The sequence below is a fragment of the Gracilinanus agilis genome, chromosome 2 (assembly GCF_016433145.1).
Source record: "Gracilinanus agilis isolate LMUSP501 chromosome 2, AgileGrace, whole genome shotgun sequence".
Classification (NCBI taxonomy): Eukaryota; Metazoa; Chordata; class Mammalia; order Didelphimorphia; family Didelphidae; genus Gracilinanus; species Gracilinanus agilis.
In genome coordinates, this window is record NC_058131.1 from 207611259 (window position 1) to 207626916 (window position 15658).

Sequence of the window (15658 nt, forward strand, 5' to 3'; positions counted from 1 at the left end):
AATAAATAAGACAAGGAGTCAGTTTTATAAGAAAAGGAATAAAATAGGTAAATGATTGGATAATTTAATCCAAAAAAAAAGAGAAAAAAGAAAACCACTTTAGAAGGGTAAATTCATAATGAAATGAAGAGGAAATTAAAGTAATTATTGAGTTATTTTGTTGAATAATTTGCCAGTAAATCTGATAATCTAAGCAAAATAGGTAAATATTATATATATATATACACATATATATATATACACACATATATATGCATATGTATACATATAAATTTTCCAGATTAACAGAAGAGGAAATATCAAATACTTAAACAATCCCATCTCAAAAAAAAAAAAAAAGAAATTAAGGGGGTAGTTAGGTGGTAGGTAGGTGACTCAGGGGATTGAGAGCCAGGCCCAGAGATGCAAGGTCCTGGGTTCAAATCTGGCCTCAGACACTTTCTATTCTGTCTTGGAACAAATATACAGTATTGATTCCAAGATGGAAGGTAAGCGTTTAAAAAAAAAAAAAGAAATTGAACAAGGCATCAATGAATTCCCTAACCAAAAAACTCAAGGGCCAGATGGATTAATCAGTGAATTCTACCAAACCATTACATAAAAATTATAATGCTACAAAAACTATTTCCAAAAATAGCTAAGGAAGGAACTCTACCAAATTCATTTTTTGACACAAATATAGTGCAGAAAACTAAAGCAGGAAAAGAAAAACCAGAGAAAGAAAACTATAACCCAATCTCCCTAATGATGTAAAACTTTTAAATAAAACACTAGCAAGAAGATTATAGGAATATATTATAATATTTATGAGTTTACCAGGTAGGCTTTATGACAGGAATGCAGGAATAGTTCAATTTGAAAACTAACAACATAATAACAAATATAATTTGTTGTAGACAGGGGAAAAGAAGGGTGCCAGGAGGGCCTCAGGGATTCTTGAAAAACTGGAGTGGGGGAATGGGAAATGAAAATACTCACTCTTCTGATGTTCAGCTATCCTCACAGTACTCCATTACCAATAGCTACAGAAGCACAGTTATGGTTTTTACCTATGGGAAAGTCAAGGCTACCTAACAGACAGTCACCAAAATAGATTCTTGGAAATGTTATTTTCTTAGAATTCTGGGAACTCTTTGTTTTCTACCAGCAGTGGACAGATTAGACACCTGGATCAATGGCCTTGTTTAGGTCATCCTCCCTGTCTGAAACTTGTCTCTTCTCTGAACTTGTACTCCTTGTCTGATCTTGCTCAAGAATGCTGGAGGGGAGGGGAACAGGGCAAGGAGGTCTTAACCCTTTGCATTCTCTACATCTCCCCCTTTTTTTAATATAAAAGCACCGCACTTGGCATGCAGGGAAGAGAGGGGGAAACTTGTCCAAAAAAAAGGGAAAATTACCCTTTAGAGTGATCTGTGTCCATCTTTCCCTTGGACTGGAAGTCTCTCACCTGGTGGGCTAATAGAAGGAAGGCTTGGCATACAGAGCATATTAGAACAGGTAGGCAAACACAGAGAAAGAGACTCATTACAACTAAGAGAGCCAGAGTACTTAAAAATAAGCAGTTTGATATACTTGATAATATTTCATCAGATTGGTTGACCTAAAAAGTGTTACACAAATGATTACACATCTATTCCAATTATAATAACAATTAATAACATTAATAAAACTTTAACTGAATCTTCTATTATTTTTATCTTCATCTTCTTGGATCTTGTCTGTCTGGATTCTATGGCCTGTGTGGTCCAGGTTGTTTGTAGAAATATCCCAATAAGTCCTTTTATCAGGAAAATTTTTTTTTGCAAAGCCAACATTATAAAATGAATTCTTCTACATCAAAAGAACTAAAATTCCTGAGGTCCTGATCTTTAACCTAAAATTTAGATTATATTCCTTTTGAAAATAGCTAACCTATACTTGTGATATTTAATTGTAGGCCAATCAGAATCTCAGTGGTCTAGGTCATTGCTGAATTACCCCTATGGATCTACTGTCTTATCCCTTTTGTTTTTTAATTTAATTTTTATTTGAATGGAGAAGAAATGCAGGGGAAAAGATCTTCTTTGGAGACCAATGTTTAAATACCCGCACGGGCTAAGCATCAAATATCAATAAAAGCAAAGCAAATCAGCTGTGGCTACTTTTGTCTTAAAGGCCAAAATATCCTACCTATAATGGATAATATTCCAATTCCATTCATTATCATAATTTGAAAACAGGCTGCTTGTATGTTCGCATAACCTAGCAATTGCTAAAACATTTAACTCATATGGATGTAAGCTTATCTTAGTAACCTTGTTGTATAGAAGCTTTAATTATATACAACATCACTATGGTGGTGAAAAAAACGAATCTATATAATCTTAAAGTCTATTTAAAGTTAGCATAATCCTACTTATGATAGTAGTTTTTAGTGCTCTCTAAGAATCCTCAGAGGATCCTAGCTTTATTTCCTAGCTGTAGCAGGAGAAGGGAAGGGTGAGACGAGACAGGTTTACTTTTAAAAAAAAAATAAAATCTTCAATAATAGTATTTTAAAATCTTAGGAATTTTGTTTTAAAAAATATATGTGGATTCCCATACATAAAGGTGAATCATGGAATCCTTTTTCCAACACCCAAAGAAATTCTTTGTAATCAAAAGACCTGCTTGTGCTTGGCAGCCAGTGTTCGTTTTCATAGCTCATGCTATGAGAAGAAGAAAAAAAAAAGAGGGAGAGTGGGGGGGGGGGGCTTGGGGGATCCGAATGAGTCATTAAGTTTGCTTTCTATCAGTTCTTGCCCACCAAACAATTTCCTTTGAGGGCTTAATATCCTTAACTTTTCAAAATGTAATCCTTAATGTGTGTCGTGAAAATATCATGATTCACACAGAAGCATTTACAGGAAAGACTGACATGTTAACATATAAAAAAGCAATCTAGATATTTTTCCAAAAAATTTATCCTAAACATCTGAACCATGAATCTTTCATTTATGATATATTCGCATTAGCATCTTAAACAGTTAATCCAATTATTATCTATAAATCATGGCATTACTAATTTAGTTAAATTAACTCCAGCATATCAACTGTTGTTACTATACAAGAAGCATGTTATTTAACCTGAACCTCCCTAGAAATCTGAATTTATAGTTTAAACTCTGCAGTTATATCAATTAATATAGCTAGTCTGAGCAATGTTTTGTGCAGTTTCGAGTAAACAACCTTTTTTTTTCTTGTATGTTTCTAGGAAAGCTGATATTTTTGCTTAGAGATAGTATATAAAAATTATTGCATTTTGGATACACTCCTAAAGTTCTGGGCCTTTTACACCTATATACCATTTTCGTAAAAATCCTGTTACTCTTTTTAACTTTGGTTGTAATAGATCTCATTACCAGATCAAAATTTATTCCAGCTGCCAACTAACATCTCGTGACTTTCCAGTTATATCTCTAAAGTTCATATAAGGCAGTTGACAACTTTTAACCTGTTTAAAATGTTTTTCTTGTACTAGTCCCTAAACATCAATGTAAAATACTTGTTAGCACTTTGTTCTTCCTGGGTGTGAGCAGAAGGGGTTAAATTACTTTTGAAACAGTTCCAAGGCCAAAGCAGTTTTTCTGGGCACTGCGTGGCTTATGATATTTTTCCAATCCTTTTTAACTCTTTAAGTTACTATACTTGTACAATCTGCATGTTTTGAAACCAATGGAAACCATGTGGTTATTTCAAGAGGCAGAAAAAGTTTTTGACAAAATTCAACACCCACTCCTGTTAAAAAAAAAAACAAAACAACAAACCCTAGAAAACATTAGAATAAATGGAACATTTCTCATAATGAAACCATCAGCAAACATTGTAATGGAGATAAACTAGAAGCTTTCCCAGTAAGATCAGAGGTGGAACAAGAATGCCTATCATCACTACTACTATTCAATATTGTTCTAGAAGTGCTAACTATAGCAAAAAGGCAAGGAGAAGAAATTAAAGGAATTGGAATAGGCAAAGAGGAAGTAAGGAAATTCACAGATATTATGATGGTACACAAATAATTCACCAGAAAACTTACTGAAACTATTAACAACTTTAGCAAAATTGCAAGATAACGAGATATAAAATAAAATCACACAAATCATCGGCATGTCTTTATACTACTAATAAAGTAAAACAGCAAGATTTAGGAGAAAAAAACCATTTAAAATAATTGTATAATACAATTTTATATACATATATATTTGTTAAATGCTACTTTCTCTGGCACAGGAAGGGGAGAGATAGTGGGAGATATCTGGGAATTTTAATGTAACAAATAAATTTTAATAAAATAAAATAACTATAGACAGTGTTAAATAACTGGGAGTCTGTTTGCCAGGGTAAACCCAGGGACTCACCATAACACAAAACACTTTTCATACAAATAAAGTGAGATATAAAAAAAAATATTTATTGTTCATGGATAGGCTGAGCCAAAATAAAAAAGAAATTACAATCCTACCCAAATTAATTTACCAATTAAGTGACATACTAATCAAAAATTACCCAAAAATATTTTATAGAGCTAGAAAAAATAATAAAATTCATCTGGAAGAACAAAATAAGAATATAAAGGGAATTAATAAAAATATGAAGGAAGGTGGTTCAGATATATCAGATTTCAAACTTTCATAAAGCAGCAATTATTAAGACAATCTGATACTGACTAAGAAATAAAGTAGTGGATCAGTGTAGTAGACTAAGTACTCAATATGCAGTACTAAAAGACCATAGTATAAGCTAGTGTTTGACAAACTCAAAGTCCCAAGCTTTTGGAAGAAGAGCTCATTATTTTTTTTCCAATTTTCCCAGTAGTTTTTTTCCATGTGGCAGAAACTAGGTAAATTCATACCTCACACTATACCAAAGTAAAGTCAAAAGAATACATAATTTAGAAATAAAGGTTGATAAAAAAACAAATTATAAGAGCATAGGATAACTTTAACTCTCAGATCTATGGATAAGAAAAGATTTATATCCAAATAAGACATAGTGAACATTATAAGATGCAAAATAGGAAACTCTGACTACATTAAGTTTAAAAATTTTTTGCACAAACAAAACCAGTGTAACTAAGATTAGAAGGAAACAACAAAATGGGAAAAACATTTTCATAGCCAGCATCTCTGACAAAGACCTCATTTCTCAAATATACAGAGCCCTAAATCAAATTAATAAGAATAAAAATGTACCCCAAATGATAAATGGTCAAAGGATATGAATAGGCAATTCTTAAATGAAGGAATTAAAATTAAAATTACCTTTAGTGATAGAAAAAATAACTAGTGATTAGAGTAATGCAAACTAAAACAACTCTTATTTGTTTCTACCACATATCTATCAGACTAGCTAATATGACCAAAAAAAAAAAGAAAATGTTAAATGTTGGTGAGAATGTGGAAAAATTGAAATACTTGATACACTCTTGGTGGAGCTATGAACCATTCTGGAGAGCTATTTGGATCCATATCCACAGGGCTGTGAAACTGCATACCCTTTGACCCAGCAATGCCACTACTAGGTTTGTATCCCAAAGTGATTAAAGATAGGGGAAAAGGACCTACATGTACAAAAATATTTATAGTAGCTCTTTTTGTGGTAGCAAAGAATTGGAACCTTAAGGGATGTCCATCAATTGGGGAATGACTAAAATAAGTTTTGGTAAATGATTGTAATGGAATACCATTGTGCCATGAGAAATGACAAACAAGATGATCACCAAAATTTAAAAAGACTTATATGAAGTGATGCACAGTGAAGTGAGCAGAACCAGAATAACATTGTACACAGTAAGAACAATAATGAATGGTGATCAACTGTGAATGACTTACCTATTTTTTCAACAAGGCAAAGGTCCAGGAAAAAGAGACTTGACAAAAAAGTATTTCCCTTTTTGAAGAAGGAACTGACAGAATCTGAATACAAATTGAAACATGCCATTCTTCACTTTATTTCCTTCATATGTTTTTCTCTACTTTAAGCAATATGTCTTATTTCACAGTATGATAAATATGGAAATATGTATTGTATAATAAAATGTTGAGCCTATATTATATTACCTGCCACGTAGGGGAAAGGGAGTGGGTGGAAGGGAGGGAGAGAACATGGATCACAAAATGTCAGAAATTGATTATTGAAAATTGCACTGACATGTAATCTGGAAAAGAAATTAAAAAAGAAACATCTTTGGATAAATGACCTAACCCTTACATAAAATTCAAAGTGATTTTTCCAGTTTTTAAGGAAATAAAAGAGGGAGGAAGGGAGCCCATTCCTTCTTACCCCTGATATTTATAACACAAATGAAGTTGCAAAAGGACTCAGAAGTGAAAAGGTTGTATTTGACTTAAAAATATAGATATTAAATGGAACTTGGGAGTGGAGTGGATCATAGCATCCTCCAAATACCACTTTATCGGCGCAGGCCATTGTTTTAAATCAAGTGTAGAGGCAGCTGGGTAGCTCAGTGGATTAAGAGTCAGGCCTAGAGACAGGAGGTCCTAGGTTCAAGTCCGTCCACAGACACTTCCCAGTTGTGTGACCCTGGGCAAGTCACTTGACCCCCATTGCCCACCCTTACCACTCTTCCATCTAGAAGCCAATACACAGAAATTAAGGGTTTAAAAAAATTTAAAAAAAATCAAGTATAAACCCTTAGCTCCAATAAACTTTATAATCACATGACCTTGATGCTTAAGGGAGAGTTTTCCTCTAGAAATTAGCATTTAATTTAAATTAAAATTTCTGTATAAGGCAGGTAATGTAGCTACTCATTTGAATGACTTGATTCATGGTACGTCTTTCAGAAGGTAATTGTTTCTTCTACCTATCTTTCTCCTTTTGAGATCTTTTTCCATCCTTTAAGGAACAGCATAAATGTCAACTTAATCATAGCATACTATTTATTCTTCACCCTATGTCCTTACTTTTTATTATTTGGTATTATCATTATCTGTCTCCTTCTGCATCTTCTCCCTCTTCTAGTCGAAATTGGTGAGGGAAAGAATTCCATCTTATTTAATTTCTCTGCCAGCACTTAGAACAATAGTTCCCTGAACCCCAGAAGTGATAATTAATAGGGACAAACGACCCTCATTACTGTAGGCTTTGTTAAGTATTTATTGGATAGCAAGAGTGACCTTCTGTGATTCTAACTGGACATTTCACATTTTCACTTTAGAAGTTTTGTTGGATCCCTGCCGGACGTGGTGCCCATCTTCTACCTGCCAGGCTGTTTGCCAACTTCAGGATATGGGGCCACAAACACCACAGCTGGTGCAGTGTAAGGCGTGTAACATGGAATTCTGTTCTTCTTGCAAAGCCAACTGGCACCCCGGACAAGGTTGTCAAGAAAATATGCCAGTCACGTTCCTCCCAGGAGAAACAAGGTAGCCTCTTTGTACAGGAGGAGAGTCCGGCCAAAGAGCCTCTGTCTTCCTCTAGGAGAAGAGTTTTGTTATGTTTTTTGGATGTGGGAGATGTCTTAGGGATATTTGCCTCATTTTAAAACACTTCCCGAGAGTTACTGGATTCTGTTTTATGTCCATCTTCTAGAGTGTGGTGTCAGAGAAGAGAAATAACACAGACCCTTACTAATCAAACTAGGCTACCTCACTTGTACTGAACTATAGTTCTTGATCTCAAAGAAATGACCAAGAGCATGTGCCCAAGCAACTGGGCATCCCTATGTTCTAAAACAGTGTGGGACTTGGAATCTGAAAAATCTACATTCAAGCCATACCTCTCCCACTGACTTCCTGTGTGTACTTTTAGCTCAGTTCTCTGGTTTTGCTCAGTGGCATTACATTTCTGGGCCCGGAGTCAGAAAGATCTGAGTTCAGATCTGTCCTCACCTACTATCTCTGTGACTCGGGTCAAATCACAACTTTTCTATGCCTCAGTCTCCTCAACTATAAAATGGGGATATATTAGCACCTACTTCCCTAAATGATGAAAATCAAATGGCATAATATTTATAAAACATTAAGCATAGTGATGGGCACTTAATATTCCCTTTTCTTTTACCATCTCTCCCCTCCATTTCCATCCTCTTCCACAATAACTAATAATAATAATAGTTAACATGTATAAATTGCTTTAATATTTGCATAGCATTTTATATCCAAAAATATCTCAAAAAGCATTAGTGTATTTTTAAGTTCTAATAGCTTAAATAATAGTGAGACTTCTGAGACACCTTGTATATTTTGATTTGAAAAGAAATTGAGGCTAAGAGGGATTAACTGCCTTGCCTAGGATGACAAAGCTAGTAACAGCCTCAGGTAAGATTTGATCTTTGATCTTCCTGAGTCCTAACCCAGTGCTCTATTTACTATGGCACACTGACCCTCTAAAATCCATCATCTTCTATGAAATAGTGATAATAAGACACTAGGTACTCTTTAGGATTGCCATGAAATAGATCTAAAGGCCTTGACAAACTGTAAAGTGCTATTTAAAATTGTGAGGCACTAATAATTAATAGTAATTCTGATGACAATAAGTGAGTTTCTGTATCCCTTGTCCCAATACATTAAGGTTTAAACACCATATTTCCCTATTAATTGAGGGTCTCTTAGATCAAAATACTAGACCAGTGATTCCCAAAGTGGGTGCTACCGCCCCCTGGTGGGTGCTGCAGCGATTTAGCAGTGCGGTGATGGCCACAGATGCATTTATCTTTCCTATTAATTGCTTTTAAAATTTTTAAAACATTAATTTCCAGGGGGCTAAGTAATATTTTTTTCTGGAAAGGGGGCAGTAGACCAAAAAAGTTTGGGAACCACTAGTACAAACAAAGCCCTTTATAACCAGATCTATAGGGAAATAAATTGAATGCAAAAGTCAGAGGGAAATATCACTAAGAAGATGATTTTAAAACAAAACAAAACCGAAGCTATCTTCCCTGGATACATTCAGATTTCCAGGTCTAGTGAACCAAATTCTAAAGTACTGAAAGAATTGGTAGATGGGATTGTTAAGCCACCATTACTGACCTCTGAAAAGAATGGATAGAACAGGATTAAACAGCCCTGTTCAGATTGTCCAGAAAAGAAAGAAAGTTTATTTTTCAAACTGTAGTCTAATGACCTTGACTTTCATTCTTGACAAATTTCTAGAATGGAGTATTAAAAGAATGGTTTATGAAAATTAAGAAAAAGGTAAATGTCAGCTACACAATAAACTTCACTGAGAATAGGCAGTGCTGGAGTCTGCTTTTTTTCTGATCCAAGAGTCCTTCTACACCAATAGATCAAAATGTTGCTATTGACTAGCTTATCAGAATGTCAACAGGGCATTTAATAGTTTTTCATAAAATACTTGTGGACAAGATAGAGATATTTGGGCTAGTAAAGTAGACTCAGAACTCGTAGAAAGACTGGACCCAAAGAATAGAGATTATTAGTTCACTGTGAACCTGGACAAAGAATTCCTTTTGGGATGCCCCAGAAGGTTTTCTTTGATTCAACAGATTTATCAGAGAAAGCAGACGTGTGTTATACTTAGCAGTTTTATAGACTTCATAAAGCTAAGAAGGACAGTTTATCTCTTGGACAACAGATTATTCTGTCTAAAAATATTACGTGGTACATAATGTAGGATCATGAGAAGTAAAACATAAAGGAGTCTTAAAGACCCATCTAGTATAACCATCTAATTTTAAAGATTTAAAAATTGAGGCTCAGACAATTTAGGTGATTTGCTCACGGTCATATAGGTACAAAGCAGTAAAGAAGGAGTTTAACTCACCTCTTTTAACTCTAGAACTAGAATGCTATATAAGATTTAAATTAATATCCAATAACTCCAAGTATAATATTTTATAAGATTTATTAATAATCACCTGAAGTAGAAGAAATAAAAGGAACAAAATTAGAAAGCCTAAGAAATATATCCTCCCTATATTAGCACGTAATGTGAGAAGGAACATGGGAAGCTGGGAAAGAGAGTTCTGGGGAGCAAAATTCTAATTATACACTTTCCACTGGACTGTATAATTATATTCCTTCCCTTATATTGAAGGTTGTGACTCAAGGAACATTAAGAGATTATCTGTTCTAATTCCTTCTCTTCAGAATTAAGGGGGTGCTAGTCCCCATTTTGGGGATGGGCAGGTAGGTGGTACAGTAGATAGAAGACTGGGGCTGGAGTCAGGAAGACTCATCTTCATGAGTTCAAATCTGGCCTCAGATTTACTTACTATAGGTGTGACCCTGGGAAAAATCGTTTAACCTTGCTTGCTCACTGAACTGTAAAATGAGCAGGGGAAGGAATGACAAACTACTCCAGTGTCATTTCCTAGAATACCCCCAATGGGGTCACAAAGATTGGACATGGCAGAACATCAACAAATCCCTATCTTACAGATATAGCTTAGAAAGATGTAAGTAATTTTCTCACACAACTAGGTCAGCTTTGGAATCCTGATTTGGAATCAGCTTTGGAAGCCTGATTTCCTTCATACTTCTTGTGAAGTGTTCTTTCCATTCTTCCATGTTGCTTCTCATTATTATTTTTCATAAATACATGATGATAGGTGAACTAGAGAGAATATGAAGTTACATGAAAAAGTCAAATCTCCTGTTTAACTGTTCCATAGAACTGTTCTCATAGGTGACTGTGTACAGCCTCCCCAGGTGTCTAATTTGAATGACAATGATGGTTGAGTTGTATATGTTTGTGTATAAGTGTTTTACCATTAACATTAGGCATATTCAACCTATATTATATCACCTGCCATCTCAGGAAGTGAGAGAGAAGAAGATAATTTGAATTACAAAATATCATAAAAGGATTACTTAAATTGAATCTCTGTATAATCTTGAAAAAAAGATACAAAAAAGCCCCATACATTATCTCCAACCTCCCAGACCCCCCCAAAAAGAAAGAAAACTATATATTAACATTAGAATCATCAACAGATTTATATGGAAGATCTGGGTTCAGATATTGCTTTGTCACCCTTGTGATCTCATATAAGTCTCTTAACCTCTCTGAGCCTTGGTTTCTCCATCTGTAAAGTGAGTGGTTTGTACTAGATTATCACGAAAGTTGCTTCCACCTCTAAAGATAGTTTCCTAAGATCCATATAATCTTATCTTAAATGCTTCCAGGGGGTCCATCTCCCCAGCTCTGGGGAGATGAGTTGCTTCTTGGAAATACAGAAGACAAAGAGGAAAGATAAAGCTGAAAGAGCTAAAAGAAAAATAAGTAATCTTGAATTTATGTTAAAAAAATTGGTTGAACCTGTAGATTGCTAATGGTAACAAATAAGATTGAGATTCCAATGCAGAGTAAACCTAACTGAGTGTCTCCCACAGCTCATCTTTCAAAATAGATGAGGAAGATGCACCAATCAAACGTTGTCCAAAGTGCCGAGTGTACATTGAACGGGATGAAGGCTGTGCCCAAATGATGTGCAAAAACTGCAAACATGCATTCTGCTGGTACTGCCTTGAGTCTTTAGATGTGAGTATGTCTTACTTGGTAGTCTTATGTAGCTACTTAGCCTTGATTCCATAGTCCCCACTGAATAGAAATAAGTTTGAGACCCCGGGCAGCTTTTTTTTATTTTAAGGTAGGGAGATGAGAAGGAGGGAGGTAACATTTTCTTTTCCAATAACTATATCTATATGTTTTTCTTTCATTGAGATAAGGAGAATTTGATGAAATGGGACAGATTTTTTTCTTTTATGTTGAAAACCAGAATTAAAGACCCCCTAATCCATTCCTTTCATTGAGCACTTATGATGTGTAAGACTTCTGACCTAAAAATAATACAAGATACAGCTCTTATACTCTAGGAGCTAACAGTCTGAATACATGAAATCATTAATGCTCAAGTGATTCAAATAATCTTTTAGTCATCTTTGAAGTGACAGTTCACAGAGCAATAGAAAAAATACCATAAGACTTAATATGATTAAGAGGCAAATGAATGACACAGACACTAATTAGTGTTGGAGTTTTGAGGAAGAAAGAGAGAGCATTGTAGGCTGCTATGGTCAGAGAAAACTGATATTTATAGGTAAAGAGAAATTTGGCCCTTGTTCTTTGAAGGATTTATATAGGCAGATGAAATATAATGTAGGATGATAGGATTCCATGCAAGGCAGATGGACTATAAGGTAGGAGTAGAGGATTTACAGACAAAGGTTGGATAGAATTTCTAGCCAAAGACTTTAAAGATAGTCTAGTGCCACATTCTCTTAATATATCGATAGGCAATTAAGACCAAGAGAGGAGTGACTTATCTAAGTTCATACAGATAAGGTAAGAGTATTGAGGTAAAACAGCTTAACCTCTTTTATTTATTTATTTATTTGAGGGTAGAGGAAATATGGCTAGATTGGTTAGATGAAAACCCATTTACTCAAAATTTAAAAATTAAGAACTGGAAGGAGCTTCATTGTCATCTGGTCAATTCCTTCAAATTATACATGAAGAAATTAAATTAAAAGAAGAGAAGCCCCCTGCCTTATGAATTTTTCTAATCATTTGTAGTGAGAGTGATAATCAGAGTCATGACTGACGTGCCATAGACTATTATTAAAATGCCTTCTGAATCCTCAAATTGTTCTCTATTCAATGTTTAGTCGAATATTTACTACTGTATTCTATTTTAGAAAATTCAATCCAATAAGCACATATGCTTATTGAGGTGAGAAAATTCAATCCAATAAGCACATATGCTTATTTAGGTAAGTGAGAAAATTCAAGCCAATAAGCATTTATGCTTATTGAGGTAAGTTCTTAAAGAGGTTAAGTGCTACCTCTTTAAGTTATTAGAACTGAGGTCATCTGCCTCCAAAGCTATGACTTCTCCCATTATATCAGTGCATCAGAGATGGGTAAACCAAATGCCCTATCAAGTCTAAATAGGTAAATTATTCTCTGGGGACAGTCACGCAAATATTCATAGAAGAGTTGATGTTTTGGTTAGTTTTTAAAGGATCCATTTAAGAGATGGTGTTGCTTAGTGGAGGGGTCAGGTTCAGAACCAAAAAGACATGAAATGAAGTCATGCTTCTCACACACACAGACTTTGTGACCCTGGACAATCTCTCAGTGCCATAAGCAATTCTCTTTAGTCTAGAACTTGTCAGAGAAGGTACCGACCTGCAATGGGAGAAGAATTTTTGTGATCTATGAGTTCCTTTCATGAATCAAACCCCAGCTCTGATTCCTATCCTATTAAAGAACAGTTAGGGATAGAGCAGGCAGAACATGAAGGTGATCATTCTAGGCATAGGTGACTGCTTGGATGGAGGCACAGACACCAGTTTTATAAACATTCAGTAAGTGCTAAAGAAATGCCAGGCATTGTTCAAGGTACCAAAAACAAAGACAAAATTAGAAGTATTCTCTGCCCTCAAGGAATTTGCATTCTCCTTGGGGTGGGAGATGGAAAAACAACATGTACACAGATAAGAATAAAATATATACAAAGTAATTTCAGGAGATAGCAATCAAAAGGTTTTATATAAGTGGTAGGACTTGAACCAGGTCTTTAGTAGATCTAAGGATTTATGAGAGAGATTGGGGTGGGAGAAGTATTTAAGGTCTGGGTGGAGGGACAGGTAGGGACATTCAGTAAGCCCTTTTGAATGCAGTATTGAGGTGGTATGGATAGTAATGACAAGTCTATCTAAAAAGAAATTGGAGCATGTTGGAAAGCAGCAAACTCCAGTTTGTTTGGAATAATAAAATACATGGAAGAGAATAGTGAGATATGGTGGCAACAACTTGCGGAATTCCTTGAATGGTAGACATTTGAACTTTATTTGGTAAGTAATGGGGAATACTTTAAGAATTTTAAGCAGAGGAGTGACAGGACCAGATAAAAATAATCTGACAGATGTAAAATATAAAATAAATATAAAAATCAAATTTCACAAGTGGAAAAGTGAATGGGAAGTTAATTCTGCTATAGTATATATGGTAACTATTTTTATGATTTTATTTATTGGGGTGATAAAGAAAGGCAGTTCTTCTAAAACTTATGGCTTGTGTTGCCTAAGGACACAGTGCCAGTGAAAGAATAGTCTATAGTAGGTCTTCCTGACTCCAAGACTAGTCCTCTATCCTCTGAGCTATATTACCCCTCATGGTAACCATATTAATCAGAATATTTAGTTGACCAAAATATCCAATTTCTCTCTCTTTTCTTAAAAATAAACAGTATACTTAGTTAATAACATATGAACTCTTCTTGTGAGCTTTAAGTCCCTGATGATGCAGTTGCTACTTGTTTAATGGCTAGATTAACCATAACTTTGTTTCATTTTTACTTTTAGTAGCAGTCTTCCATTAGCAGCTCATTAGAACTTCATTCAAATTTGTCAGGGAAAGGGTGAATTGAGAACCAAATCAGTCTGATTCTATCCATCTTGGCCACTGTGTCCAATTTGCTTCCTGGAACATCTGTAGATTTGATGTATACCCGCCACCTTCCTCCCCTTGCCCTCTACTGTCTTGAGTTCTCTAGCTTAATGGTGTCAAACTCAAATAGAAATGGCAGCCACTATAATCTATATGAGGATCGCTGTTGGCTACATGTGGACCTAGAAAACCATACAGTTATTGGTTAATTTTTAAAATATTCCAATATATTAAAATTGCATAGGAACTACATTTTAATTTGGTTCGAGACTGAATTTGGGAATATTCCACATGTTTGGTATCTATTAAGTTGATTGTAAACGGGCAGGTAGCTCATCTGGTTCAAGAGATCTTCATTCTTCCTTTGGAATGACCTGATTATATCGTAGCAATCTCTATGTGCTGTTAATGTAAAATAATACTATCTGACTGACCTTGCAAACCAGCTTTCAAATATTAAAAAAAAAAAAATCAAAGACCTTTTAATGGCTTTAGCTTAAGCCTGATTTAATAACCCTTAAGAATAGGAACAACAACTACAAGCTTTGATGAAAGAATATTTCCTATTTAGCATTTTCAGTCAATATGCTATTGAGGAGATGATCCAGGAAGGGAAAGACTTTTTTAATATGGTTGCCATAGAAAATATTCTGGAGGAAAAAAATTTAGCTTTTATGTTCAGTTATTAGAGACATTCACATCAATTTAATACCAATCAGTAAAATGTGAGGCACTAAGCCAAAAATGCACTTAAAAAGGCATTTCAGTAGGTGACCAAATTTTGCTTTTCTCTAATATAGTCAGTCGGTGCCTAGAGAGAGAGAGTCTCTTACTTAATGAGTGCATCAATATCATTTTGGTTGAAAAACTATACATGATTTAAGATAGTTTTTCTCTTGTCATATTCTCTAGCCTAGCTTTTATCACTTTTCATAATCTGGCTATAGTCTATCTCTCCAATCCTATCTGCCACATCTCCACCACCAAAATAAATAAATAAATAAACTCCAGCATTTAGATAGTGCTTTAATATTTGAAAAGAGATAGATGTACATACATGCATATGTGTACTGATATATACACATACATGTATGTGAGTGTATATATACACATGCCACATAATTCTCCATCACATTAGTCAATCAATGGACATAATGAAATTTTAAATGGTTTCTCTCTATAAATTGTGATTCTCTAGTCCTACTCTTTGGGCATTATGTATAACGGCAGTTATGCATAGCACTTGGTCAGTTCATAA

The 15658-nt window shown here is 34.7% G+C and overlaps 1 protein-coding gene across 2 annotated transcripts in view; it reads left to right on the forward strand.

Moving 5' to 3' along the window:
- The window catches only part of RNF144A (ring finger protein 144A), a 68198-nt gene that overhangs the window by 35782 nt on the left and 16758 nt on the right, over positions 1-15658 (forward strand). For both annotated transcript variants that reach the window (XM_044663617.1, XM_044663616.1), the window contains exons 4-5: positions 7199-7406; positions 11340-11487. In XM_044663617.1, coding sequence (XP_044519552.1) covers positions 7199-7406; positions 11340-11487 — 356 coding nt within the window. The remainder of the gene's footprint in view (positions 1-7198; positions 7407-11339; positions 11488-15658) is intronic.